The 27,524-nt window shown below is 52.2% G+C and overlaps 2 protein-coding genes across 6 annotated transcripts; one reads left to right on the top strand and one right to left on the bottom strand.

Moving 5' to 3' along the window:
- Positions 1 to 2,496, top strand: chac1 (ChaC, cation transport regulator homolog 1 (E. coli)). The gene is made up of 3 exons (XM_040160816.2): positions 1 to 1,480; positions 1,601 to 1,636; positions 1,751 to 2,496. Exons 1-3 carry the CDS (start codon positions 1,310 to 1,312, stop codon positions 2,135 to 2,137), a joined length of 594 nt encoding a protein of 197 aa, XP_040016750.1. The 5' UTR covers positions 1 to 1,309; the 3' UTR covers positions 2,138 to 2,496.
- A 1,340-nt stretch (positions 2,497 to 3,836) lies between these two features.
- Positions 3,837 to 27,485, bottom strand: ino80 (INO80 complex ATPase subunit). Of its 5 annotated transcripts, none has more exons than XM_078093633.1 (37): positions 27,204 to 27,485; positions 25,869 to 25,934; positions 25,439 to 25,630; positions 25,123 to 25,283; positions 24,942 to 25,009; positions 24,630 to 24,776; positions 24,411 to 24,531; positions 24,092 to 24,297; positions 23,943 to 23,996; positions 23,646 to 23,849; positions 23,317 to 23,521; positions 23,100 to 23,167; positions 22,778 to 22,996; positions 22,513 to 22,593; positions 22,004 to 22,099; positions 21,145 to 21,204; positions 20,918 to 21,060; positions 20,597 to 20,681; positions 20,406 to 20,523; positions 20,216 to 20,301; positions 19,312 to 19,479; positions 18,929 to 19,062; positions 18,650 to 18,717; positions 18,359 to 18,452; positions 18,049 to 18,250; positions 16,657 to 16,797; positions 15,803 to 16,028; positions 10,444 to 10,571; positions 8,033 to 8,127; positions 7,821 to 7,893; positions 7,409 to 7,567; positions 7,222 to 7,324; positions 7,038 to 7,126; positions 6,672 to 6,827; positions 6,304 to 6,469; positions 5,352 to 5,567; positions 3,837 to 5,263 (listed from the first exon to the last, which is right to left on the bottom strand). In XM_078093633.1, exons 3-37 carry the CDS (start codon positions 25,588 to 25,590, stop codon positions 5,058 to 5,060), a joined length of 4,698 nt encoding a protein of 1,565 aa, XP_077949759.1. In that variant the 5' UTR covers positions 25,591 to 25,630; positions 25,869 to 25,934; positions 27,204 to 27,485; the 3' UTR covers positions 3,837 to 5,057. The 5 variants fall into 5 exon arrangements, with proteins under 5 accessions (XP_077949759.1, XP_040016180.2, XP_040016181.2 ...); XM_040160246.2 differs by having other exon boundaries at positions 3,837 to 5,266; XM_040160247.2 differs by having other exon boundaries at positions 6,672 to 6,830.
- Positions 27,486 to 27,524: the final 39 nt, after the last annotated feature.

Genomic DNA, 27,524 nt, shown 5'->3' on the forward strand with positions numbered 1-27,524 from the left:
GATTGAGCTCAGGCGTCACACATGCCGACTGCTCGATGAGCCTGCATGTGGCCTCTAAAGGGGGGGTGCAAGTGTGCGTTTTGCAAAGTCGGAATAATTCTGTAAGAGCAAGCGGGCCAATCGGGTCCAGAGGGCTGAGAGGAATGAGGAATCTTCAGCAGCGGGTGACATTTGAAAAGCCTTCGGACGTGTGAGCTGGCTCTTAAACATCCGTGTGTGGGGTTTATTCATTTACTCACATGTCAGGAATGAATGCTGTTGTTAGGCCCTCTGTGCTCAGGCTGTTATTCCCACTAGCAGGAATAGGCTAATGTAGTGCATTTGTCTCGAGCTTAACTTCAAATACAATCTCTTAATGTCTGCTTTAGCTTTTTTTGGTGGCCTACAGTATCGCCCTACATAGAGTTCCTTCTCCCACATGCAGTCTGATGCAAGGAACTTGGTATGTTGCTTGGCTGCTGCATTGGTCCTGAAGGTTGAAATGCTGAGGGAGGTTGCATCAGCCAAGCGGCTCTCAACAACAAGTCCATACGTCCAGGGAATGACAAAGCAAGTGACCAATTAGAAAGGGAGTAAGTTGGAGTGACAGTTTTGCGGCCAATCAATTTGAAATAATAGTTTAGGTGGAAAGTTATATTTGAGCCAATGATGTAGCCGGTTTTGTTTAAAGTCCCGCAATTTTCGGTGCAGCGTTATTTGTTTGGATAAAAGCGGGTTAGAGGACCAGCTTTCCTTAAATACCATTGGTCTAAAAAAATGGACAGACACGCCCACCTGCTCTGGCCGGTATAAATACGTAAGCTCCACGGCGCCATGTTATCGGGTAAACGGTTCAAAGCGTCGTCGCTTCCTCGGGAAGGAGAAGATCAACCTGACGGTGTTCGACAAACGCCACCACCGCTGAATCGAACCCCGATCGTTTATACTTTATTAGCTTTGACGTCATCGGCCGGCGGAGCTGCTGGCCGAAACCGTGTTGTTTTTTTTACCGTGTTCCATTGGTTTGAAGGCCGCATCGGCTGCCATGGATTTTTAAGGCATAATGCGGCACCTCTAATGCAAAGGCAATGCATAGTGCAAGGCAAAACCCACTGCGAAATTCCATCTTCGCAACAGCTAAACAGCTGGGCTCAAATACCGTCCGCGGTATACCTGCGAGCCAACCGGTACCGCTGCTGCTGGACCGGAGGAAGCTAACGCTAGCTAGCTAGTCGCCTTCGGCGAAACCGCGTCACCGCAAAGAGATTCATCGATTCATCTCAACGTCGTCTACAGTGTTTTTTTTTTTTTAAATTATTAAAAAGAAGACATGAAGCCTCAAGACGTCATCGCCGGGAAGACCAGCCTGTGGATCTTCGGGTACGGCTCTCTGGTGTGGAAGCCCGACTTCAAGTACAAGAGGAGCCAGGTCGGTTACATTCAAGGCTACAAGAGACGTTTCTGGCACGGAGACAACTTCCACCGCGGCAACGACGAGTTGGTGAGACGCTAAATGGATGTGTTGTGTTGTTGTTTTCTTACTGGGCTTATTTCTTATTTACTCTTGGCTCTTGAATGCACGAGGCGTGTCCGTGACGCGTTTCCCTTCCTCTCTCCGCAGCCCGGACGAGTGGTGACGCTGATTGAAGATGATGACGTAAGTGGGCGTGGCTGGAATTTTGCTAGAGCTGCTGTTTAAAAAGAAATTGCAGGGGAGTTTCCAGCTTTACCTGAATAATCAAACCTATAATGACTCATTCTCTTTTCCCAGGCGAGCACTTGGGGTGTGGCCTTCGAGGTGACTGGCAGTGAGGTCGAAGAGTCCCTGAAGTACCTGAACGTCCGCGAGACCGTCTGCGGAGGCTACGTCACCAAGATGGTGGATTTCTTCCCCGAGGGGGAGGAGCAGCAGCCCCCGGTGCAGGCCCTGGTGTACATCGCCACCACGGAGAACGCCCTCTACCTGGGGCCGGCCAGCTCGGAGGCCATCGGCGTCCAGATCGCGGTGTGCAGAGGGAAGACGGGCCACAACCTGGAGTATCTGCTGCGGCTGGCAGAGTTCATGAGGAGCAGCTGCCCGCACGTGGAAGACCACCACCTGTTCTCCATCGAGGCGGCGGCGCTGAGCGTGGCGTCCTATCTGATTGCAGCCCAGTAGCTCGTACCCGTTCTCACTGGCTTGTTTAGTGGATGAACAAAACACACTTCTGTTTAATGTTGTGGAATCTAACGTATCACTTCCATCCAGTGTACTTTAATGCTACTATAGTGATAATAAAAGGGAAGCCTGATATTGGGTGTATTTTTATTTTGCCCAATGTTTACGTTATATTGTTACTCATGGTGCATGTTTGTACATCAACTGGGTTTGTCGTTTACTGTACAGTTTTTTGTTTTTTCCGTCCAATCCATGGAATACGGCCAGTAATGGAGGTCAAAAATGGTTTGCTATTCAACAAAAGGTTGCGGTGATGTATTTTCATAAAGTTCAAAATGCCAATAAACCGTTAAAAAGAACTTTCTGTCTGTGCCTTCAAAGTTACTCCTAAAACATGGCCAGTTTTTTTCTAAACGAGCCCCAGCACGCCATGTGGTTCACAACCTTTAATCATCGCAATGCATTTTGCAGTCGACTCCTTATTTTCCAAACTAGTGCTCTTTCCCTTCAATAAATTTGAGGCACAAGATAATTACAGGCATAAAACTCAACTTGGTGCTTTTACTACGCAATAGGGAAATCTCTCCTACTTTTATAGGAATGCAGTTTGTCTTTCTGTAAATCTCAATCACCCAGTGGGCCGTGATGGACTTCACACAATCACATTAAGGTCACAACCTGTGGAGTCATTTGTTCAAAAGGTTGGTTTATTATTGCATATATGTTATTTGCGTACGCACATGCCACGTCTGGTGACCTTAAAAGGCCAGAGGCTTGTTCCAGGAAGTACGTCGGCTGAGATTCCTCTCCCCTCCCCCCCGAGCTCTCGTTTCAGGTTAGGCCGCGTTGCAGAATGCCGTCAGCATTATCCCCATAACTCTGTAAACCAGCCTTTCGGAACCGTGTACTCGTAAACAAACATGCAGGACACTCCCAACCGCTGGCCGGGATTCAAGGCGAGAGTCCATCTCTCTCTCTCAGGGGCTTATGTAACCGCGGGCCGGGGACTGGAAGTCCTGTGTTTACAGTGTGCTCAGCGGTCATGTCAGAGGGCACCGGGAAGAACACGCTGCCCGAGGTTGCTCATCTAGATGGAATCTCAGCAAACCACGTGAGGACATGCTGGCGTCCGTTCCGGTGCACTTCAGAGTGTGGACTTCTTAGGCCGCACAACCCACCTGATTGAAAGTGCACCGCCTCGATTGGGGGGCGATTTATTCAAGATTCAAGAAAGAAATCTGCACCGCCGTCCATGACACAATGGGGCTAAACAGCACTTGGTTTTGGTTAGTGAAAGAAATTAAAATATATATTAGGAAACCTCAACAGCAACACAAAAACACTATTTCCAACTACTGAGGTTCGTGGGGACTATTTCTTCAGGAGAAAGTAGTTCCAATGAAAAGCGTCCACAGGTCTTGAGCAACAGGGACGTTGTTCCTGCAAAGACTCCAGTTTGCATTCTTGTAACTTGTTATGTCTGAATGTGACCTGTGGGTGTGAAGTTAGATGGAATTCTTCTTCTTCTGAAGTTTATAAAACGTGAGCAAAGCTGCACAAACCTGTGCAGGTATGAAAGGTATTTTTTGTGTATCCGTCCTTTTGAGCCTCGCTGGACAACAAAACTGGTTCACGTGAGAAAAGTACAATGACCACAACAAACAAAATGATTGAAAACACGCAGGACGGCTGATTAAGCACTCTTTTATTTTCAGTTAGCTCCTCCTGTTAGTAAAATGGCGGACGCATTTCTTCATATGTACACATGACCTATAAAAATAGACAGGCAAATGAGGGAAAAGCCAAAGGAAACGTCGCTCTCACCTTTATGTACAGCAATATAGAACATCGCACTTTAATCACACGATTAACACAAAACAAACAAGCCTATAACAGATGTAGTGCTCAACGGAGGACTGTGAAATTTGTGTTCCTAAAACATGGAAGCGAACCGCCGACTCCCCAATCACAGAAAGCATGTTCGGGAAAATAAAAATGGCTTCGGTACAATTTACACAGTTTTTACAGGTGAATACGCCATTCGCAACCATCATGAATTGTCCATTCTGTTTTAATATAACTCAAATAACTTAAAGACAACCAAATAATCCGAGTGAATTCATAAATTTACGGTTAGCAGCATTGCCGGATCAACCAGTACTCCTCGATTGGGAATATTATCTTCACATCATCCATTCATTCATTTTCCACTTGGAGAAAGAAAAAATATATATATCAGCGATTTTAAATTTCAGTCTGTGCGGGAAAACATTTTACGGACAAAAGATTTTCCTGTTGGTTCGAGTCCTCACGCACATCCTCCATTACAAAAATAGGCGCTTTAGTAGAAAAGCTGTCGGCATATTGTTTGGTAAAGTGTGGGGTCGGCAAGGTGCACTGAGCACATCTACACCACAATTAAATAACCTCATTTACACGAGTGAGAATCACCAACAACACAAAGAGAAAAGAAACGGAAGACGCCGCTCAGTGCATTCGACAGTCGCTCCTTCGCCTCCCTGAAACATTTCCAAGCCCTTTACGCTACACGTGTCGGTTCACTTCTTACGTTGTAACGTCTCAGCGAGTTTCCCGACTTCAGTGGGAAAAGTGCCGCCCGTCTTCTCTTGCAAACAGCAAACGCTCCGGGCGGATTTCTGCCCACTGACCCGGACACAGTAAAACAAAACAGAACCAAGAAGTGTGGAGGCCGGTGTGTGTGTGTGTGTGTGTGTGTGTGTGTGTGTGTGAAGGGTCATTTCAGTTGAGACGCAGGATCGTCTGCCAGGTAGTGGAACTCTGTTACGGCATTTAAACTGTATTCAGTGTAGGCGTCTGTGGGGATCACAGTGAGAGTAGGTCAGTCATCGACCTGTGTGTGTGTGTGTGTGCGTGTGTGTGTGTGCGTGTGCGGTTTGCATCATCGCGCCCCGGGACCACCGGGGCCCTTGCCCTTCCTGACTGCGGCGTGGCTGCTGTGGTGGTGGCTGTGGGTCAGCTGTTTGTGGGGGCTCGGCGTGGAGGCGCCTCCTTTGGCCTGGGGGGAGGAGCTCCTGCTGGGGTTGAAGGCGGGGCTAGTACCGGACCGGCCCAGGGAGGGCTGCAGGGGGCTGGAGGCGGCGAGGCCTGCTGGGAGGTGGGACAGACAGAGGCAGGCTTAATATGTGTGTGTGTGTGTGCGCGTATGTGTGTGTGTGTGTGTGTGCGTGCTGACCTTTGGAGACGCTGTAACCGTACGCGGCGTAGGCTGCTGCAGACGCGGCCGCCGCGCCGGCCATCGCTCCCGCCATGGCCGCCGCGCTGCCCGCCGTTGACTTGCGCCCGCGCCCCTTCCCGCCCGACTTCGACCCGCCGCCAGAGCCTTTGGGCCGCCCCCGACTCCGCCCGGACCGGCCTCTGCCGGGACTGATGGTTTCCGAGGCCGAAACGCCTGAGGAGGGAACGCAGGCGCATTAAGGGGCGAAAACGTGAGAAATGGTCCGACTGCACGATGTCACATTGTGGACGGAGGACGCGGACGTGATCGCTTTCCTGTAATGCTGAAGAATTACCACTGGTCCTGTAAGTACAGGCTACGGCAAGAACCACAACGGCGCCCTCATTTTCTAAAGAGTTTGCAGAACTAGAGCCAGCGCTTGCCTCACTGCTAACGTGCTTAATCCCGCCCTCACATCTTCTACGCATGTTTCCATGCACGCGCTGACCCCCCGTTGTGTGAGGAGAGAGGAGACAAACCTCCGGCCACACAGGACAAATCCTGCAGTCTCGCCTCCCTCGTTCCAAGCGGTCATCACAAAGCCGACTCCGCAGGCAGTAACCGCCGTTCCTCTCTTTCCTGGCAGGAGCCTCTTAACGAAAATCCCACATGGGTTTTCGACGGAGCAGCGAGCATTTAGGAGGGATTACCTCGCCGCGGTGCGTCTCGATGAGCAGAACGCGGCGAAACGTCCAAAGAAACGCCCGTAAGTCGAAACAATCACCTGCGCGGTGCACGTGAGGGTAACGCACGACTTGTTTCCACTTTACATTACAGGTCATTTAGCTTTTAGGAGCAATTGGGCGTCATGGGGGCAGCCGGGACTCGAACCACCAACCTTTGCGGCTCCCAGCGCGGCCGCTCTACCCCCTGCGCCACGACGGCCCACTTCAGTCTTCCTCGCGCTCACCGTTCATGTTGTCCGAGACGGATCCCGACACGGACGACGGCGAGTTGGTGGCGCGGGACTGCGGCGCGGAGGACGCCGCGTCGTCCACGATCACCAGCATGTCGCTGCTGCTCTCGTCGGCGTCCGGCGGTAACGAGCCGGGCTGAAGCTCGCTGCTCAGGGAGATCTGGCCGTGGGGCGCGCGCACACACACACACACACACACACACACACACACACACACACACACACAGAGGCACGGGGTCAGCAAACAAATGGGGGAACGATGTAAGAAGGAAGTAGGAAGTAAGGGAGGAAGAGGAGACATAAACCTCAAAAGGTTCTGTGGATTCTTCCTCCTCTTCCTCACTTTTCATAGCCTGCCTCACCTCGCTGAAGGGACTGGGCATGGCCGAGTCCATCTCCGCGCTGACGAAGGAGTCGTCTCCGTCCGCCGACAGGTTGGAGTTGTCGGCCGAGGGCGCGTGAGAGATGACCAGGTTCACCTCCTTCTTCTTCTTGGTCTCCGAGTCCTCGTTCTTCTTCTGCTGGTTAAAAACAGGTGTTGGTGACACAACGGCCCCTCAAACAAATTTCCATTCAATTTTCTCCCACTCCTGGACGCCGAGCGGGCAAATCCTTTTCATCTGGCTTCCCTGTGAGGACAAACTAATCACTGTACGTGAGGAATATTGGAAAACACCCACACACCGCGGGGGATTCAGCCCCGTTGGAGGTCCCTGCAGGTACCGTACCTTCTCGGCGTACTTCTCCCTCTTCCTCTTGCGCTCCTTCACCTTGCTGCACTCTTCCAGCTGCCTCTTCTCGTCCTGCCTCTGACGCACTGGGTGAAATACGGGATTACAGCATTTTTCTTTTTATTGCTTTCTTCTTGGCTGCCGAGCAACGAACCCGAAACTCAAAACGCAAAATACTGACGTTTCTTCTCCAGCTCGTCGTCGTCCAGCAGCAGGCTGACCACCTCTTTGGGTTTCAGCGTGTCCGGTTTGAAGTTGCCCCCGGAGATGACCACCCTTTGGATCTTATTGCACAAAGGAAGAAAAGCGATGGTAATTAACATCATTTTGTCTGGGTTTACTGGGATTGGTGGCTTTGCGCCGCAGACCTCGCTCTTCTCCTTGGCGCGCTGCAGGATCCTCTCCTCGATGGAGCCCTGGCAGATGAGGCGATAGACGGTGACCTGCTTGGTCTGACCCAGCCGGTGAGCTCTGTCCATGGCCTGCTGGTCCACCGTGGGGTTCCAGTCGCTGTCGTAGAAGATGACCTGCAGAACAACAAACTTTTCCCTTTAACAGCTGTCCCACATTAACAGTCACAGCGAGAAGCTAATCCCGCTGGAACGGGGCGTTGGGGACGCGAAGGGAGATTAGGCTGAGAGATGCTGATAGACACACAGAGAGATCGTCACAATGATCATCAGAGCGTTATTAACTGGCTCTCTGCAGGGAATGTACGCTGCAGCGTTTGGACGCCTCGGGCTTGGAAGTGTTTTCCCCGTCGGGGTGTCGATGACTCACCGTGTCAGCGGCAGTCAGATTGATGCCGAGGCCTCCGGCCCGCGTACTCAGCAGGAAGACAAAGATGTCCGTCCTACAGGGGGAGGACGGGGACACACACAAATAGATATGAGCAAATGTACAAAACGGCGGATTTAAAGTTAGTTAGTGACGAAAGGCCGGTGTTTGGTTCACACACACACGCGCTGTGGATCATATCCATCTTTACCCACCGGCTCTGGAAGTCGGCCACCATGTCCCTGCGCTCAGATATCTTGGAGGATCCATCGAGGCGCATGTAGGTGTGCTTACGGTAGACCATGTACTCCTGGGGGGACGGGAGGAAACCCAAGACAGAGACCAAAAATGGCCACATTAAAAAAGCGCTTGCTATGCACGAGTTGTCATGTGAGATCAGTTACTCCTAAAGCCGCTGTAATGACAATAAGTGGAGCCAGAGCTGCACGGAGCTTCCAAACTGCTCTTCTGAAGTCAATAAGCCCCCGCAGGTCTACTTGCAGAGTCCTGAGGGTCGACGGACACTAATCGCCAACGCAGGTTGACAGACAGTCAACAAAACCGCCGAGTCCGAAATATAAAAACACACATTATCTTGTGCACATTTGCCGGAGTTAAAACCTCAATCACGGCCCTGAGAGACACACAGAACAGCAACACTTGAAACTCAATCCCCCCAAATGTCTGCTGAGCTGTGTGTGTGTGTGTGTGTCTGTGTTTGGGGAGGGGGGGGGGTAGTTAGGTCTGACGGGAGGGGTCCTGTAAGTGCAACAGCAGTGATGAGGTGACATGTTGATCTCTCTTTAAGCGCTGCCCTCTCTTTAAGCGCTGCCCTGAACCCCCCGACCTCCTCGCTCAAACATGCCCCAGGGCTCGCCCTCCCGGCTCTGTTCCCGGCAGCCCCATCTGCTCTGAGTGAACACCCCATTAGGGGCCATTAGCCCGGTGCTCGCCAAAACGCCGCTAACCTCGTTGGCGTGGGTTTTGACGGCCGGCCAGCAGGATGCTGCGGATATTGTTGCTCGAACAGGAAGCGTCGGAACGCCAACGTGATCTCAGCGAAAAAGACAAAAGAAAAACTCATCCGCCTGAACGCCGAGGCGAGAAGTAGGTCCGAGGCTTCGGGGGTCGGCTACAATCTCTGCGGCCTTCAGCCGACGTGATTTAGGGCCCGTCTGGACCCGGGCTGGACTTTCTCTGCGAGGCCGCTGCCTGCAATCTTTACCTCAACAGCTGGCAATTTACCCGGGGAGTTTGTTTGGGTTGCTGTTAATCACTAGTGACACTTCTTTGTATCTGGGGTGTTTCCCGGGTTCTTTATGCGTTCCTTAGTCTGGCCCGCGACTGGTCGAAGTGTGCGAGGTTCAAGCCGTCCAGCCGGCGGTCTGCAGCCCGTTGCGGAAACAACAGACCCGACGTGACGGATGGGAGGAGAGAGACGTTTTCCCTCCATCCCGTTTAAGATCGTGTCTCTGCGCGAATGAATTTGAAAAAGCTTCACACAACCGGCTCTCAGAAAAGGCGAAACCGTGACAGCTTCCTGAACAATAACGAGCGCCCGAAGTCAAGAAACAGCGCGCACATTAATAGCAGTTACTTCGGTTCCCCACCCGAGAACACAGAGAGGAACATCTACAGCATCAAGCAGCAGAACTACTTGATTTCTCTCAAAGTCCGTTTACGGGACGGCGTCGTGTGAGGCCTCGGCTGTCGGCCGCTGCCAGAGAAACTCAGCGTTGTTATTTCCTCTCTGCGGGGGGCCACCCGCAGCTCAGCGATCCGTCATCCGAAGACGTCACCAGAAGAAGCCGGGCGGCCGGCCGGCGACGAAAACACCAACGCTAATGACACAGATTAGCGTCGGCCCTCCCCCAAATTCCCCCAACTCCCTCACCCTCCTCGCCCGCCCCCCCCCCCCCCCCCCGGACTCAGGTTCAGAAAATCAACTCCATCTGCAGAATGCACTCACGCCGTATGATGACCTCATCGCAACCTGGAGAACACAGCAGAAAGCAGCTCATCCTTATTTCAAGCTGGAAAAAACACCTCAAAGAAGTCGGGACCAGAAGGGTCAACGCACGCCGTCTCGGACACGCCCCCCCCACCCCCCTTTGCGTTTTCCTGTGACCTTAAACAGTTACAGGCAGACCGAACCCACCCGGGTCCGTCTGCCATCAGTGTGACTGGGGAAGGGTTTCCCAGCGACGTCATGCCAGAGGCTTCTGGCCCCGCGGTGATGTTTAGCATGGACGACGTCTCGCGGTCGTGTCCGTCGATGACCTCATCACGCTGACGCGTGTGTGTGGACTTCAAGGCAGCTTAGCTCACTTACCCTCTGGAGGTAAAAGTGTTCCTCCCTGCCTAAAAAACAACCGTTGTCTCTCTCCTCTCACCCCGAGGCCCTGGCCCCTCCCATCGTCCCCTTTTACCCCCCCACCTCGCCTCATCCCTCCCATCTGGCTGCGTGAGACCCCGCTAATCAGCCCTGACCCGTTAACTAGCCGGCTAACGAGGGGCAGCCTCGCTAGTGGGAGCCGTCGAAACTAAAATCGAAGTTAATATAAGTTTCCGTAGAGTCCCCTGTGTGTGTGTGTGTGTGTGTGCGTGTGTGTGTGTGCGTTCATACCTCCAGTAGGTCGATCATGCGGGTCATCTGCGAGTAGATGAGCACTCTGTGGCCGTGGGCCTTCAGCCGGCTCAGCAGGACGTCCAAGGTGTGGAGCTTCCCACTTTCCGTGATGAGGCTCTCCTTATCTGAAACCCAGAAATGAATGACATCATCCAACTGTGTGAGCTTGTGCTTTGAGAGCATTAAATATATATATAATATATATTCTATCACTTTCTCTGCATTGTTTTTGACCTGATATCTTTCATAATACGTCCGCTTACTGGCGGAATACAGACGAGCATCCCAATCGATTCAAAGGTTAGTAACGGTTTCCTGATCAATACGAGTCTTCAATAAGACTGTACTCTCAAGGATAAAGACCCTTTCACACCAGAGAGGCTCATCCTGGGGATCAATACTCCTAAATCTGTCTCTAATCTGGTGATTGTTTAAATAAAGCACGTGTCCTTATTGACTGTACTGCTGATGAGAGCTCAGAGTGATGGAGAATGGACGAGAGACACAGAGAGAGAGAGAGAGAGAGAGAGAGAGAACATGAAAGACAGAGAAATTGTGAGAAAAGTGATTTATTCTCCATCTCACACAAAAGGCACAAAGGACGAACAAACAGGCCCGGCCGGTTGGTCACGGGCCACGGCGCTGCCAGCAGCGCGCCGGGTGCCCTGCGGCCCTCAAACGACCCCCGACCGACCGCCGAGAGCAATCTGACCCGGGGTCTGCTGCTGAAGTGGTCCCTTCCACGCGCAGCTGATGAGGAATTAACGTCATCTGGCACAATGGCAGAAAAAGGGGGGGGCGGCGCCGGCATCGACCCGACGACAGGCACACTATGGTGTTTGACCACAGGGTCGTGACCCCGAGCGGGGAGAACCCGGGGTCAGGTGACTGGGTCGGGGGTCCCTGTGGGAGAGTCTCGCACTCGGGGTCGGACACTTGTTCCCAAGCCCCCTTTTGTGAGCTGGAAACGTGGGCTTATAAATATTTCCCAGTCCTGTTTCCTTGCTTTGTCAGTGTAATGTAACCAACCGGGTTAAGATGCCGTTCCATTAATCCAAAACACGCGGTCAGAACCTGCAATAAAACACAAGAACGCGACTTCGACTTCCTGCAGAGATACGCGTAAAGCCCGGATTAGGAATCATCATGTAAAGATACAAATATACATATGTATATATATATATATATACATAAATAATAGCCCGTGCTAGAATGTGCTGGATTATCGCACCACACTACACCAGTAGCATTCTACGCTAGTGAGGACTCAGACTGAACCCTGACCTGTGCCCCTTTAACATGCCCCCCCCCCCCCGGCCCAGCCCTCCCCCTCTAATGCAGACAAAGTGCTTTCCCCCATCGCTGTCGTCCCTCGTGAACATTCTCAGTAAATGAAAATAGCTGAGACGAAGTTTACTGAAAAAGGCGGCGAAAAGAAGGCAAACTGGACCTTAAAAACACCCGAATGTGCCAGTGAACTAAATCTAAACCCGACCCGACTTGCCTCTGGATTTACCAGGTTGGCAGTTGTGACGGACTGATGTGGCCAGAGACCTCAGGAGACGCCGCGTCCCGCCGTCGCGGGCCAGTATTTGGCCGTGGCGTCGAGAAAGTGGGGCGACCGCGGAGCCAAAAGGAAGCGAGGCGCGCGGGGGATTAGAGGTGAGGTGATGTGCGGTGGGGAAAGCGCCGCCGCCAGGCCCCCCCTCCCCTCCTCGCGCGGCAGCGGTGATGTCGTGGTTAAACTCAGCGTGGCCTCCAGCGTCCTCACCACAGGTGCCAGTCGAATAAAGAAAAAACTAAAAGAACGGCTCGGAGGAAGGCACCAGGCAGCTTCCCCCCCCCCCAGACGCAGACCGCCACTTGGCAAAGGCGCAGAACGCTCACATGAGGCCCTGCCGCCCATCGGGTTCTGCTCAGCGGATTATCGCTAAGCCTCCAGACTCCCGTGTCCCGTTTGAAGAAGCGTCAGAGCCCCCGGCCCAGGACTGAGCGCTCTATGCATTTAATCTCATTCTTGAAGGGGCTGAAAATCCCATATTAAGCAGTTAAATACTATTATTTCTGCATTAAGAGACATGTCGGTCGGGATAATCCCTTTGTTTCTGCCTGGATTATGAAGGCGACCATTAACCGGAGAGCCGCTTGGCGCTTCATCTGTGACCACAGCGCCGACATCTCCCACGTTTTCTGCTCGATCGAGATGCTGCATTATCAGACCTCTTTGGACCTCGTCCCCGGAGCCCGGCCGCGAGGCTTCACGGACCGAGACGCAACACGAAGAGCTGCATTTAGAAAAATCCCCCGTTTCTAAACATCACTGCGGAGCCAGGAAAAACGATTTGGGGTCTCTGGAGGTCTGACATCAAGATCTACACGTAGCAGCAGCGGGTCGACCGGAGGTCACCACCACGTGAGCGAGCTGGATGCAACACGCCGACGGAATCCAAAAGGGACACGTGTGCACGCGCAACCCGCTGGGCGCTATGGAGGAACTGTGTGAACGCAGCGAGCCCCCCGGGACCCGTCGTATAGGAGACAGACGTGAAATGAAACCTGGATTTAAATAACTTTGCCTGATAAAAGAACACTAACTTTCAAACGGGGGACGGGCTGCGTAGAGGACACACCCCAAACACAAGCAACTCCCGAGTGGTGTCACACCACTCTGCTGTTGCTATGGATACACATATCAAGCTTCACCACCTGCCTTGCCCCCTCCTCCTCCTCCTCCTCCCATCCTTACCTCCTGCTGGCAGATTAAGCTACACTCCCCTAGCCCCCACACCCTCTCTCCCTCCCCCTGCTGTCTGTCCCCCGACAGTGTAATCCAATCCCTGTAGGGCCAGAGCCAGGGGCCTGACACGGTCCTGACCCAATTAAGAGGCCTGCTGCCAGCTAATTAACCCCGGCCCGGCCCCGGCGCCTGGCGCCTGATGCTCCCGAACCAACGACGCCGCTAATTTCATTAACACGGCACGGGCCATCTCGCGTCCACGTCCTCTCCCGTCCCCTCTGCTGGCCCAAAAAAGCCGAGAGACGGGGGGGGGGGGGGGGGGACGCGCGTGAGACCAGATGTGACGGGGCGGGTCGAGCCAGCGATCGAATGGAGCGGCAGCCCCCCTCACTGTATAATGACACATTACACTGGCCGATCAATATGTCAACGGGCAACACTTGTTCGGCACCGCCGGTGGTGGAAATATTAGCCCGGCGCTCCTCTGCCGCCTCTGCGCGTATCGACAAAAATCAAGACTCAAACTTAATTTTCCTTCGCAGCTGCAGCGTCAGCGCGGCTAAGAGCCAGATGCCGGCGGGGAGCTTCTGGACGCGGACGATACGGATTAAAAGAGAGAGAACGTGGGAACGTAGGAAACACGCGTCCCGCCCCAAAGGCCCGAGATGTGCCGGCGGACGACCGATAAGGTTCGTTTGTGGGTGGAGTATGTTGGTCAACACATCGCCGTCCCCCCCCCACGTGACCTCCATGACACCATGTGTCATTAAGACGGATCGCTGCTGGTTAACCCTCGGTGACGGAGAGAGAGAGAGAGAGAGAGAGAGACGGGCACCGGTGGGCCCCCACCCTCAAAAAAAAGAAACGGTGTCATGGCGTAGGTATAATGTGGCTAATGTCTCCCCCTTCAGTCTGCCTTGGGACCGGCGCTGTAAAAGACGCCGGCAGACACGCATCAGACTGGGGAGGCAAAACACACCTCCAACCCTTTACACACTTGGCTGGAGGTTTTTTTGCTTCTGCAGGCTGCGGACTCAATGCCCAGCGAGAGGGGGGGGGGCGAGTCACACGGCCGTCTTCCTGCCATTTTGCCGGAGAACGTGGTTCCTTTGAAGGGACAGGAAGGCAGGACTGCATTTCCAACAGCCTGACGTGAGCCCCCCCCCCCCAGCCTCCCTGTTGTGGTCTGATTGATGCACACACACATCGATATATGGACAGTAAACACAAGTTGCACGACTAGACTCTCCAACGACGAGCAAAGAGAAGGGCCGTATTATATAAGAAGCTCGTCGTCTTCAGAAGGAAAAACATCTTCCCTCGGGGGGAATTCGGCCACCACAACAACATCAAACGCAAATAAATCCCAGGCATTCCGGCCTGGATTGTTTTTTCCTCCTGCGCGGCCCCCGAGTCTTACTAACGCCTCTGATTAGATTCCTCGGTCGATATCGTGGGCAGTCGTGCTCACGCCATGGCGCTCAAAACAAACAGTCATCGGGCTCTGCCATTTGTTCTAACAAGGTGTGGGGCTGAGAGCGCGGCGGAGAGGGAGGCTGGGAAACTTCGGCCGGGCCGCTGTACACATCTGGGCCTTGATGTGGCAACAATGTGTTCAGGCGGAGGACGGGTGCCGCAGCGCCGGGTCACTTCCTTCCTCCCGGGGCTGAGAAACAAGTGGGAGACCAGACGGGACGGAGAGAGAGGCAACGCGGGCCAGAGGGCCGATCCCAGACCAGCACCCGGTCCCGTCCGTTAGAACGGGGGGAGAGAGAGAGAGAGAGAGAGACGGAGGTGAGGCTCGTCCCGGCCGAGCGTGGGAGAGTGTGTGTGTGTGGGGGGGGGGGGAGACACCTCAGGTCCCCGTGTGAGCGCTGCACGACTCCCCCAATGGACCCGATGGTGCGCACACACACACACACACACACACACACACACACACACACACACCATCGCTGAGTGTTACCTAACTAAGCACTTGAACAATGACCAGTAGCTAAACTTCCTCGCTTTGTCTGCCTCCGTTTAACTTCACAAGAGCTTTCAAGACTGTTCTCACACACACACACACACACACACACACACAAATTTGCTTCGCACTTTTACACACAAACACTCTTTGTACGCACACTGAACGCACAGATGGGTAGAAGAGGCGCGTATTGCAACGAGTGTATTGCAGGCTTATCAAACGACAAGCAGGGAAAAGTACACATGCTTCCGTTTTTTTTTGTTTTTTTTTCTGTGCCTGGAACGCTGGTCGCTTGCCACACAAAAAAGGTCACCGCAATCCATGAGACAGTTCAGCGGAGGCAGAGCGGGTCGGTGGGACGGGAAGTGTTGTCTGTAAGTCTGTGACGGTCTCTTTCACCCGGGACATCCATCAGTCATCGGAGCTCTGGCAGAGAATCAGCTCTGTGCTCCGGCTGACCCCCCCCGGCTCCTCCCACAGAGGTTCTCGTGAGCGCAAACACACACACACACACACACAGCGCCCGTATTCACACCGTAAAGGAAATCGCCCGGTATGCTTTATCTACTCTGGTCTTATGTACCCATTAGCTACGTAGCGCCGCGTTAGCCCGTCCCATACAAACACACAGGCGCAACCCTCCTCACCGGGGATCCGGATGAAGGACCAGCCGTGCCGGGGGTAGAGGGCCATCACGCCCCCAGGGCACTGTGGGTGGAAGGTGTTGGCCCTGGCGAGCCAGTCCGCGGCGAGTTCCGGGGAGCCGTGGAGGAAACACTGCTTGAAGACGCTGCCCCCTCCGCCGCGCGTCACCCGCCACTCGTACTCCGCGCTGCGGTCGTCACAGTAGCGCTCCATGGGAACTGCCGTCACCTAGGAAACCGCAGAGGAAGACGAGGGGTTGTCCGCATGCGAAACACACGGAGGAAAACGTTGCGTGGAAGGCCGGAAGCACGTTGCGAGCACGCGTGTTAATACCGCAGAGAAATACATTTCCATTGGTCAAAGCGTTTTTGAGACATTATTTTTATGAACCAGTGAATTTACACCATCTGGATGTGTACTTGCGTAGAGAAGGAGGGAAACAAAGGCTGATTTCACTGAATCAGCAGGTTCTGTCTGTGTAGGTGTGTGTGTGTGTGTTTATGGATAGGAGGAGGGGGGGGGGGCAAGAGGAAGCTTGACTACTGGTTAACAACCTGAGCGAGAAGCCCTTTTTTTTTAATAGTCTGTGTTTGTTTTAAATGCAGCTGGAAGCCGAAGCGGTCGCCCCTACACACACACACACACACACACACACACACACACACACAAACACACACAGATAAGAGGTGCTCATTGTTGAAAGAATACTAAACGTGCGCAGCGCTTCCCCTCTTCCCTTTCCAAGACCACCCAAATGCTTGTCTGTCATGCACGGGTCAACACACACACACAGAGGGCATGCAAGAGCGCCTTTATTGGGCCACTCCCCCCCAAGCACACACACACACACACCTACCCTGGGAGTGGCGGCCAGCAGGAACTTGGGGGGCAGCGTGGGCTGGCAGGGCCGCAGCGTAGAGCTGGAAGAGTTTCGACTGTGGATCTTTACGTCCGTGTGTCCCATCATGCCGGGTCGTAAGGCTGTGAACACCAGGTCCTGAAAACGAGCGCGCAGGAGAATGTTACTACCCGGGTTTCATTAAGCGTTGATTACATCCGAGAGGCTCACAGTATTAAATTCATAGCAATTTGAAAAAAAGACACATTGATTTCCTGCTTTGGTTTAAATGTTATGAAACTAAGTGCTTAAAGCGTGACGTAAAATCTATGATTATGCAGCTTACATGATCCTGTACGCACACACAAGCGTAATATCGGATAACTCGTGTTTATGATGCAGTGGTCTCTGTGGACCCACAGCGCCACCTCATGGCAGAGCTTTACTTACTTTGCACAAATGGGAGAATTATTATTCTGGCATAAGACCATTTAGACGCTTTTGATGGACAGAAGGACCGATTCGGACGGACAGAGAGACCATTCAAAGCCCCCCTCCCAAAAAAAAAAAGCGCAAGTCCACCCGGTTCTCTCAGATCGTCAAAGGCAGCAGCGGGGAAGCTTTGAGCAAAGCGGACAACGCGGCGTGGAACACAGCCGGAGAGACGGGGGCCAGGCGGCTGCACGCCGCTTCAAAAGAAAAGGCGAGGAGCTGGAAGAGCTGGACTCCCTGCTGGTTCCACAGTAGTAGCTCTCCAGTTGCTTTTTAAAGTTTTCTCTTTTCTTTTTGCATTTGAACTTGCGTTTTAGATTGAGCTGCTCTTTCATTACCTGAGCCGCTCCGGGGAGGGGGGGGGGGGGCGGAACCTAAGACCGGTTCCCGGCCCCCGTGTGGAGGAGCCAAGAGAGGAGGAGGAGGATGGAATTACCCCCGACAGCATTTTCCACCCAACAAGTTAACTTTGAATTGTTGGTAATGTGATGCCGAATTGTCCATTTAATGTTTTTTTTCGGAGACTCAAACGCAGCGCGTCTGCCAGGCCGCCGCTGGAGGTGTTCGGTGTATTCGAACTGGCACCGCGGCTTTCAGCCGCTTCGTCCTCGCCAAATGATACAAAACGCGGGGCGCCTCGATGCAGTTTTTCCGAAGCTGCAGACTCCGACACATACGAAAGCATTAAAGTGAAGTCGAGAAGAACTGCTGCGGCACGCTGCGTTCATCCTGAGCTACTGACCAGACAAACGTCCCGCGGTGCCGCAAGACAAGACGTTTAAACTGATCCACACCTCCAACAAGACGATCGGAGACCCTGGAAGCGGCGATAGAGCCTCTGAGGTGCTGAAGAAGTCGCTTTTCCCGCCCCATCAATTCAACTAAATAGTATTACTACTGGGTTTTTTTTCGTCTCACCTGGACGACGGGGCTGGTGTGCGCGTTTGGGAAGTTGGTGGGTCTGTCCAGCCACAGAATGAGGTCCTGGCGAGACAGACACTTGCTCCCCGTCTCCCCCCGTGAGCCAGCGGCCACCTCCTGGGCCTCGCCGTCGAGGCCGAAGAGGCGCCGGTGGTGGAGCCGATACGCGGCTTTGAGCGAGAGAAAAAGGGCTAACCATCTGGGGAACAAAGGGAAAAAAGAAATTATTCTTAGCCCATAGAATAACTTATTGAAAATTCCGCTGCCACCATTATTAATCATCTGACAGGGGACGCTGAAGGCTTACCTTACTAAGGTCCCTCGTAACATGAGATTGGACATCTCAGCCGGGGACACGTCGATGAAGCGCAGGAAGGAGAAACAGCTTCCTTTGTCATCACCTGGAGGACGGAACACAGAGTGAAGAATATAATAAGTGCATAAATGGAGATAACAAGGAAAAGGAAGTAGCGATCGAAGGAGGAGGAGGAGGAGAGGAAGGATGAGGAGGAGAGAGGAGGCCCCCCGGGGTGAAGCTGAGGTTTGACACTCTTGGTGCGATCAGAGTATCTGAATTCAGAGATGAATACGTGCTCACCTTTTCTGTGAAAGAGAGACCGCTGGATGTGATTTGGGGAGAAGGGAGACAGCAGCACTTGAAGTAACCTGAGGAGGAAGCAGAGACGGATCGAGTTAAACCACTGAATGTCACCAAGTGATGATTGTGGGATTCCAGTCTGACCCACATTGGATGCAAAGTGTTAACAGATGCAGCAATTTGAAACACATATCGAACCTTATTCAACACAACACGTGTGGGACATTGTGACGGACGCGCTCGTCCTTTTCTTTGGTGGCTTGTTGTGGACACACGTACTTGTTTCTGGCGTTGTTGTGCGCGTGGACGAGGCCGTGACGGAAAAGGAACTTGGACATGGCGTAGGGCTTGAGGGACATGTGGAAGGGGGAGCGCGTCTCCTGGCGCTCAAACAGGTCCGGGTGGTTACACACCTACAAGTTCACACAGTCAGTGTGCGTTCAAGAAAAATAAAATGGCATCATGCTTGTTCGAGGAGGGTCCAATTCATTTATTACTCCCCAAACGTGATTCCCACTCATACAGTGTTATTAGTACTTCTGAAACATCCTTTGAAAATCAGAGTGTTTATTATGCCTCAAATGGGCCTGAAATCTTTAGCCAATGGCAGTTATCCATCGCCGGGACTGCCGCGTCCGAATAAATAACCATAACTCCTTCACCTTCCTGAACTGCATGACCAGGTTCATGAGGGAGGAGGTGGTGGTGTGCGACTGCTGGGCCGTGCCCATGGAGGACTGCAGCAGATCCTCGATGGAGATCTTGTTCCTCAGGGCCTGGTAGAGCAGCCTCTGGCGGGACGTCAGCTGGCAGTAGGTCAGGATCTCGATCTGTGCAGGGAGCGCGCAGTGAGTAAGTGTGTGAAAGCTCTTAAAACCGAAGACGCACACAAACCTGCCAGAGGAGGCAAAAAGGAGGAGATGATTTGGGAGGTTCTTGCATGAGCAGTAACACGTCGTTACCAATTACATGTTTTCAAAACGGAATGATTCCAGTATTAAATTATATATTCATTGGGCCGATAACTAACGGTAAATAGCCTCTGTGTTGTTCTTGAAGCAGCGTTTGGTGTTTTACGACGGCAAGTTTCAACGAAAACATTCTCGGCTTGGCGAAAAGTTTGATTTGTGGCCACACCACAGACAAATGATTCAGCAGTACTGCTGCATTAAGTGCAGCCACGTGGTCTATGGGTGCAGAACTCGTGCCCAGCTCGACCCACATCCTTCAAACACCCATCAAAGCCTCAGCTCGTATCTGGAGTCACTGCTTTGATGCGGTTGGTGAAACTGAACAGTCAACAGACCCTAAAAACCAAACCGTAAACCACGAGTGAACTTCTACTACTCGTAGAGAAAGCGACCGGTGGAGAGGAAGAGGAGGAGGAGGAGGAGGAAGTGGGCTGGCACCACTGCTTTTAGTTGTGAAGGAAATGGAGACAGCGTATGAGCCGGTGTGTGTGTGTGTGTGTGTGTGTGTGTGTGTGTGTGTGTGTGTGTGTGTGTGAGACCAGACAGACACCCCAGAGTCCAACTGGGCAGCAAAATGTATAGTCGGCTCCCCCACCTTGTCCGAGAGCTCGTTTTCCACGTCCTTCTTGATTCTGCGCAGCATGAAAGGCTTGAGGATCATGTGCAGTCTGGAGAGCTGGTCTGAAACACAAACATCACGCAATGGTGTGATTACGCACGACGCTGAGCAGAGACCAGGGGTTCAACGCAACACCCGACAAGAGAGAAAGGAAAAGGTCACTCACTCTCGTCGATGGCGGACTTGTTCTCGGCGTGGCTCTCGATGTCCTTGGAGAACCACTCGTTGAACTCTTCGTGGGAGTCAAACAACGTCGGCATGATGAAGTGCAGCAGGGCCCACAGCTGAGAGACAGTAATGACACACATCAGCTCTGTGCAGCTCTCACACACACACAGAGACACACACACTAGTCACCTCAGCCATAGTGTTCTGGATGGGCGTCCCAGTGAGCAGAAGTCGGTTTCGACACTGGAACTGCAGAAGGATTTTCCACCGAACGCTGAAGGAAGACATGGGGGGAAAAAACGGGTCTGTGAGGCAGATTCCTCACATATGAAAAGTCTTTAAAAGAAGCCGCGTCAGCACCGGGAACCTTCAGACTCACCGTCACGGGTCTCAGGGTTTCTCGTTTGTGAAGTTAGTAAAAGCAGAACTACGGTGAGTAAGTATAGGGAAGCGGTCCGGACGGTTTACGTGGGAAACTAGCGGCTGATGGTGGGTTTTTTATTGCTTTACCTAGTGCTGCTTTTCAGTGCCTGCGCCTCATCCAGAACCATGTACTGCCATTTGACCCTCTGGAAGTACTTGACGTCCTGGACCACCAGCTGGTAGCTGGTGATCACCACATGGAACGGTGCATTTTGAGTGTAAAGGGTTTTCTGTGGGAAGAGGAGACGAGGGGTTAAAAGCTGTGAAGAAGAGGGACCTATGAGCAAATACGATAAAGGACGGCGCCTCCTTACCTGGCTCCAAAATTTCCGAATGACTTTGCGATCGTGTGGATTCCCCCAGTACGGCAACACCTGGCGGGGAATTCGTGTTTAGTTCAAAACAGGAGCGAAGACAATGAACGCCACGTGACTTTCAATCTAAGCGGCGCGATGGAAACGGGGAAACGCCGAGGCGAATCGCAGCTTCGGCCGCGGGGTCGTTGATGCGGAACGCGATGTGAAAAGATTTACACTTCATTACATCATTCAACGCTCGCCGCCATTCCATTGTTTGCAGTCGGTCTTGCTTTGAGTGTTCAGGAAGCTTATCTCCGGGTTGTGTAATGGGGTCTTTTCTCACCCCATTAGCGAAACAGACTGGAATTGATTTATTTTCAAAGTCAGCGGGAGAATGGGAAAAAGTTGAGTGTTGAGCACAGTAAAGAGCTGTTCATATTACAGCGTGTGTGTGTGTGTGTGTGTGAGTGTGTGTAAGTGCTTCGAACAATCATAGAGACACATTGATGTGTTTGATACGACTTTTTTTTGGAACATTCAAGAACGCACACAGCCGGCTGAGACGTGGAAAAAATATTTTGTGCTAAAAGCTTCGGAGTCATTTGTAACCAGCTGCAGTCCAAGTGCAACACTGCCCCCTAGTGGATGCTTATAGACACGCTTGCAGCTTAGAGCACTTTATCCTAATTATTCGTTAGATGTAAGACATTATCTTTAACAAGAGCGACGCAGCACCGGCTTCATTTGCAGAGCGTGAACGACTAAAGGCGGCAGTGAAATCGAGGCTGGCAGGATCCCCGCTGTTGCGTGTTCGGTTTTTTTTTGCAGGTGTTTCCCGCTGGCGCGCTCACTCAACGCCGTTGAGGACACTCACCTTGAATTTGGGCACAAAGCGGGTGAACTCCTGGTGCCAGTTGTTGAGCGTGGATGCAGGAGATATGATCAGGAACGGACCCCAGATGTTGTCTTTCTGTGCAGGAACAAGACGAGGGAATACGGCGTTAGCAGTCACAGCAGGTGGTCTCTGTGTGTGTGTGTGTGTGTGTGTGCACCCGATAACAGGAAGCCCCGCAGGAACACGGCATGCGACTTCCTGCGAGCGATAGAGCAACACTGAAAAAGAACACATTTCCCCTAAATTCAAGTTTTTCTCCTTTCGGCGATCTGAGACCAAACGAGTCGAAAGAGCCGGCCAATTCACAACAATGAAATAAGTCGATGAACTCCAGAGCCAGAAAAACAAGGGACTCTTTAAAAGGATGCAGGTGCACAAAAGACGCTGGATGTGTGATGTTTTTCGCCAGTCGGCGACAACAGCGCAGACAATGGAACGTTCCACAGAGTGCGGTGGGTGGGAAGCCTTCGGCCCGGTCACTCGCTCACCTCGGCCAAGTGTGCCAGCAGGGCAATACTCTGCACCGTCTTCCCCAGGCCCATCTCGTCCGCCAGGATTCCATTGATTCCCTGCAGAGGGAGGGGAAAGCCAAAGAGAGTAAGTGAATAACATAATTGCTCAAAATAAAAACAGTTGTTTCTCAATACACGTCTAATGTTTCAAACATAATGACGGCCGAAAGGACTGAAAGAAAAATCCGAATGAGAATAAACCTCATCCAGGCCTCCGGATACCAGAGGCGTTCGCGTGTACCTGCTCGTAGAGGTTGGCCAGCCAGTTCATGCCCTTGAGTTGGTACCCCTTGAGTTTGCCGTTGAAGATGCTGGGCTGGGGGATTTCCTCCCCTGCGTGGATAGACGGGTTGGCGAGGCTGTAGCTCTCTCCGAACCCGGAGCCGGCGCCCGAGGACGGGCCGGCGACGCGCACAGACGCGCTGCGGCTGTCCTTCGCCTCCTCGTCGAACATGCGCGTCTGCGCCGAGAGATTCGGAGATTAGCGCTGTATAGTGTGTGTGTGTGTGTGTGTGTGTGTGGGATGAGGGCACCTGTGAGAGGGCGCGTGCGCGTTAACTTACTCTCTCTTGATGGATCTGGAAGGCTTCTTTGGCGTTCCTCAGGGCCTGGGACTTGTAGAATTCACTGTCTGAAATGAAATATACAATCAGCTGACAAAACAAATGAAACCTCACATTTCCGTTGCCGTACAGAACAGTCTCAAATAGGTTTTAAAGAATATGTTCATGTCTATTGCCTGATAAACAACTAAATATTCGTTATATAGGCTGTTCCCACCGTAGTCCTCCTGTCCCATGTTGACCATGACGCCGCCCCCAATGTCAATCTGTCTGTGAGCCGCAGAGTCCTCCAGCTTCTTCAGAATGTCCTCCTGGGACATCTCCCCGCCCGGCCCCGCCGTGCTGGCTTTGCCGCCCATGAAGTGGGCGTACAGCTCGGTCTGGGTGATGAGGAAATTCAGCTTACGCTGCTGACGCTTGGCCTGCGGGGGACGAGAGGGACCGCTTTTCACATCACGCCATCGAGATGTTCAGCGCGATGTATCTGAAGCCCTTTACGACGCCACGTTTTTCAGCACTGACGCAAACGTTTTGAATTCCACCTACTTCTCTCATCTCTTCGTCCAGCTTGCGTTGCTCCAGGGCCTCCTTCTCCGCCCTCTTCCTGTGCTCCTTCTCCACTTTGTCGTACTTCTTCCAGTAAAGCATCATCTCCTTGGTGAGGCGGCGGGCGCGGGGCAGCGTCTCCTTGCAGTTCTTCTGGGCCTGGATGGCTGCCCGGCGAACCTCTCTCATGCACTGATGAGCCAACTGGGAGAAAAGAAAAGAAAGCAGAGGTCGGGTGTTAAACACCATCTACGATTCATCTTTAAAAAGGGGATTTTGACAACACAGGTAGCTCACCTTTTTAGCATTGGTCAGTACTAAGTTCTTAGCAGAGGTCTTCTGCTTGAAGTTCTGAGGAATAAGTATGACGGGTTAATTAGGACTTTCAATAATGGTACTTCACGTTTACTTATGACCGAGTCCTTATCAGGGTGGTGCATTCGGACCTTGGGAATTTCCTTTTTGGCGATGGTGAGCCAGACCTTACGCCGCCGCGCATTCAGCTGCTCGACCGTGAGATGCTTCTTCTTCACGGCGGGCAGCGGGGCGTCGTGGGAAAACTTTGCAAAGATCTTGTGGACATAAGGACGGCCGTCATCCAGAAAGTCTCCCTCTCCCCGCTTCTTCTTCTTCTTTACTTTTTTGAGTTTGGCTAAAAATTAAAAAAATACATTTTTTTGAAAGTAAAATGACTTGTCGATATTTGAAAGCTCGTCAACTCACGCCGCCGACATGTCCCAGAGATTCCTTATTTTTGACCTTTACCCTTGAATTTCTTCTCATCTTTGATTTTCTTCTTCTTCGGGCCCTGTAGGTGGCGCTGCTGCTCATAGAACGGGTCATGGGTGGAGAGGAGTCCGGTGCTGTAGTACTGGTATTGGTGAAGCTGTAGGAGAAATATACACAGACATACGTGTAAGTGTACACGGACCAAAAAAAAACCACACTGCCTATGTGTGCGTGTGCATCTGTGTGCGTTTGTACCTCCCGGTCAGAGTGGAACTTGCTCTGATGCTGCCGGGTGTAGCGATGTAAGCGCAGCATGTCGTGCAGCTCCTCCCGGGACAAGCTGAAGTCAGAGTCATCCGAGTCGGTGTCTGAGTCCGTGGTGTCGTCGCTCAACAGAATACTCTGCAGGAGACGGAGCGGCAACGCCGTTACAGAACGCAGAGGGATCGCGGCAGATGTGGAGGGCGTGAGAAAGGGCGCCGGCACTGGGCCTTATTATTTAATACATTGTGTAATCTACCAAGGCTTTACTCTGAAGTACAATGGAGAATATGTCCGTTTCATTACCTTGAGCCACTTCCTGTTCTTCTTCAGCTTGGAAAAATTGTAGAGGTTCGTTTTATCGGCCTTTTGGTCTGTGGAGTTCACAGTGGAAACACAAAATAAATCACATTTACATGCATGAGCTACGTCTCCCATGTTGAAGTACACCAGCGTGCAGCGACACTTTACACTGCACGTATCTGACCTTTAACCTGCAGCAGCCCGCCGTTGAGGGGCTTCCCCTCTGACAACCTGTCCTCTTGCTCACATGACTCACTCTTCACGGTCACACCCATGTGCTGACCGAGGGAGGGGTCGAGGGACAGCCCCGTCCCCAGCGCGCCGTCGCTGTCGTCGCTGTCGTCACTAGAACACGAGAAGCGCGCAGCGGTGAGCTCACTCTTTGCCTCCTATCCGACTGAACACGAGGCGTGGCGGTATAACTTTAGATGCTAATGAGCAGCTACTTGATGGTTTACAGGTAAAATGAAAGTTTGATCCGAGGACGAGACATCTTTTACCTGGTCACGTCCCTGTTGAAGATGATGGCGGTCTGGCGCAGGAAGCTGTCCAACCTCAGGGATCTCTCCAAGCGCTGCAGGTGGAGCGGTTTGGCCAGGCCGGAGCTCCCCGGGGCCCCGGCCTCCGGGCGACCACCATGCCCCGACGCCATGCACCACGGACACCTCTGCCCAGCAGGGCAGCAGCTTTTACTGGAGAGGGAGAAAGTAGAGAGGAGACAGGAAGAGGCGGCTCTAGGTAGGGATGAGCACCACAGGACAGCGTGAACTATGGGATGTGTTTTGCTCTGCTGTTGAATGAAAATCAGCAGAACCACATCGAGAGCTCGAGGCATTAAATGTCCATTTAATTCAAATATCAGAATGCTCTCCCCCGATGGCCGGGCATGCAGTTTGTCACTGCAGAATGCAGTATAAACCGTGGCCCTACCTTCTCAGTAAAGGATCCCATTGTTCTTGAGTCCAAGATTAATGATCAGACAGTGGTGAAGATCCCCTACAAGAGAAGAAGTCCGTCGTCACACACTGATCTCCACGGGACAATATCAAAGTGTTTTTTTTTTTCAGGAACTTTTTGACAAATGTTTTATTTATAAATGTAAAAATATAAAATAAATAGTAAAGCACAGAAAAAAACGAAAGTGTGTGCAGCATTATACTTATTTTAATTGTACATTATTTGCTGTCATGATTCTAATCTAAAGTTAATGTTTTCTATTTATTTTTTAGCTCTTGTTTGTATCACAATGTCATCATACGACATAACTATTTACTCATCAGTCATATCAGTTCATCAGTCTGCAAACATCCACCTCGTGTAATTTCACTAAACCCATACTGAACGTGAGTTTGTGAGCACGTATTGCTGCATTGCACGAGTTGTTTTTTCATCGTACAAGTGATTGTTTTAACAATGCATCATCAGTAATAACGACTCATTACATATTCACTTTACTTTCAGAGACAAGTTCACCGTTTTGTGCGTGAGAGGATGACGAGCACTAACCCCCGCCCCACAAAAAAAACCCAAGCCAAGAGCAAGGCTCTCAATCGTCTTAATTAAATACGCCGTGATATTATAAATAATGTGTATCACCTTTTGCTAACGCGCCGTTACTGTGACCACCAGCCAGCTAGCTTATTCGTGCTAGCGTTAGCCCGGGCTCGCTAGCTAACCTTGGACGGTGCACTGCGTTGTAGCTCGCAGGCTAACGGTCGTTAGCTGCCTCGCTCTGTGAGCACGAGCAGCAGCATTGCCTCCTACCGTTGATAGCAAAGGGTCGGGGAGCGAGACGCGCACTGACAGCTTTGAGTAAACCACGCCAGCGACATATACTCGCGTTGTTGTTGTTTTGTTATGTCTTACACGTTTAGCCTTTGTTACCACTGTCCCTAGCTATCGCTTTTCCAGTTGGGCTTTTCCGCCACAAACGTTGGCTTATCTAACACTCGTCTGGACACAGACGTCCTCTCACGCCATTAATGTGAAGTATTCAAATCGGCCCTGTCTCTTTAAGGCCACTACCTCCCCGCCTAAACAATGTATTTAGATGATATTTTGGTGTAATGGCCATTCGTAAACAGGCTAGTGGCGGCGCGGCGGCAGCAAGGCCCGCCGCGGGCGCCTCTCGTGCTCGAGTTGCGGATACGAGCGGGGACTCGGTTGCCTGGTGAACGAATGATCCCCATGTTTTAATTCTTTCTCCCTCCCGGCCATCTTCCCCCATTGCTCCTTCGCCATAAGATCCACCGAGGAGTCTCTCACCTCAGCCCCGTGTCCCCCTTTTCGTCTCTCTCTCTGCTGCTGCCGACTCTCGGTTATCTGACTCCAAAATGGCGGTTTGAGGCGCCGAGCGAGTCTGTGAGCTTTGAGTCGGCAGCAACAGCAGAGAGGCGGCCACTTTCTGTTACTGAGAGAGCAGAGACACGACGCCATGGCGAGGGTACAGCAAGGAGCAGGAGATATAATCAATCACAGAGACAGGGACGCTCGCTCGTCGACGTCTCAGAGGACACGACTGTGACAAGAGATCCCGGAGATATCATTATTTTATTCCCCAAAGCCTACACCGGTCGGTGTGCGCCA

Source organism: Gasterosteus aculeatus, chromosome 18, assembly GCF_964276395.1.
Source record: "Gasterosteus aculeatus chromosome 18, fGasAcu3.hap1.1, whole genome shotgun sequence".
Taxonomy (NCBI): domain Eukaryota; kingdom Metazoa; phylum Chordata; class Actinopteri; order Perciformes; family Gasterosteidae; genus Gasterosteus; species Gasterosteus aculeatus.

Coding starts and splice junctions, on each gene's coding strand:
- chac1 (XM_040160816.2), top strand. CDS start 1,310: ATGAAGCCTCAAGACGTCATCGCCGGGAAGACCAGCCTGTGGATCTTC. Junction 1,481..1,600: donor ACCGCGGCAACGACGAGTTG/GTGAGACGCTAA, acceptor CTCTCTCCGCAG/CCCGGACGAGTGGTGACGCT. Junction 1,637..1,750: donor CGCTGATTGAAGATGATGAC/GTAAGTGGGCGT, acceptor CTCTTTTCCCAG/GCGAGCACTTGGGGTGTGGC.
- ino80 (XM_040160244.2), bottom strand. CDS start 25,590: ATGGCGTCGGGGCATGGTGGTCGCCCGGAGGCCGGGGCCCCGGGGAGC. Junction 23,168..23,316: donor CATGGGACAGGAGGACTACG/GTGGGAACAGCC, acceptor ATTTCATTTCAG/ACAGTGAATTCTACAAGTCC. Junction 7,894..8,032: donor GTGGCCGACTTCCAGAGCCG/GTGGGTAAAGAT, acceptor CTCCCCCTGTAG/GACGGACATCTTTGTCTTCC.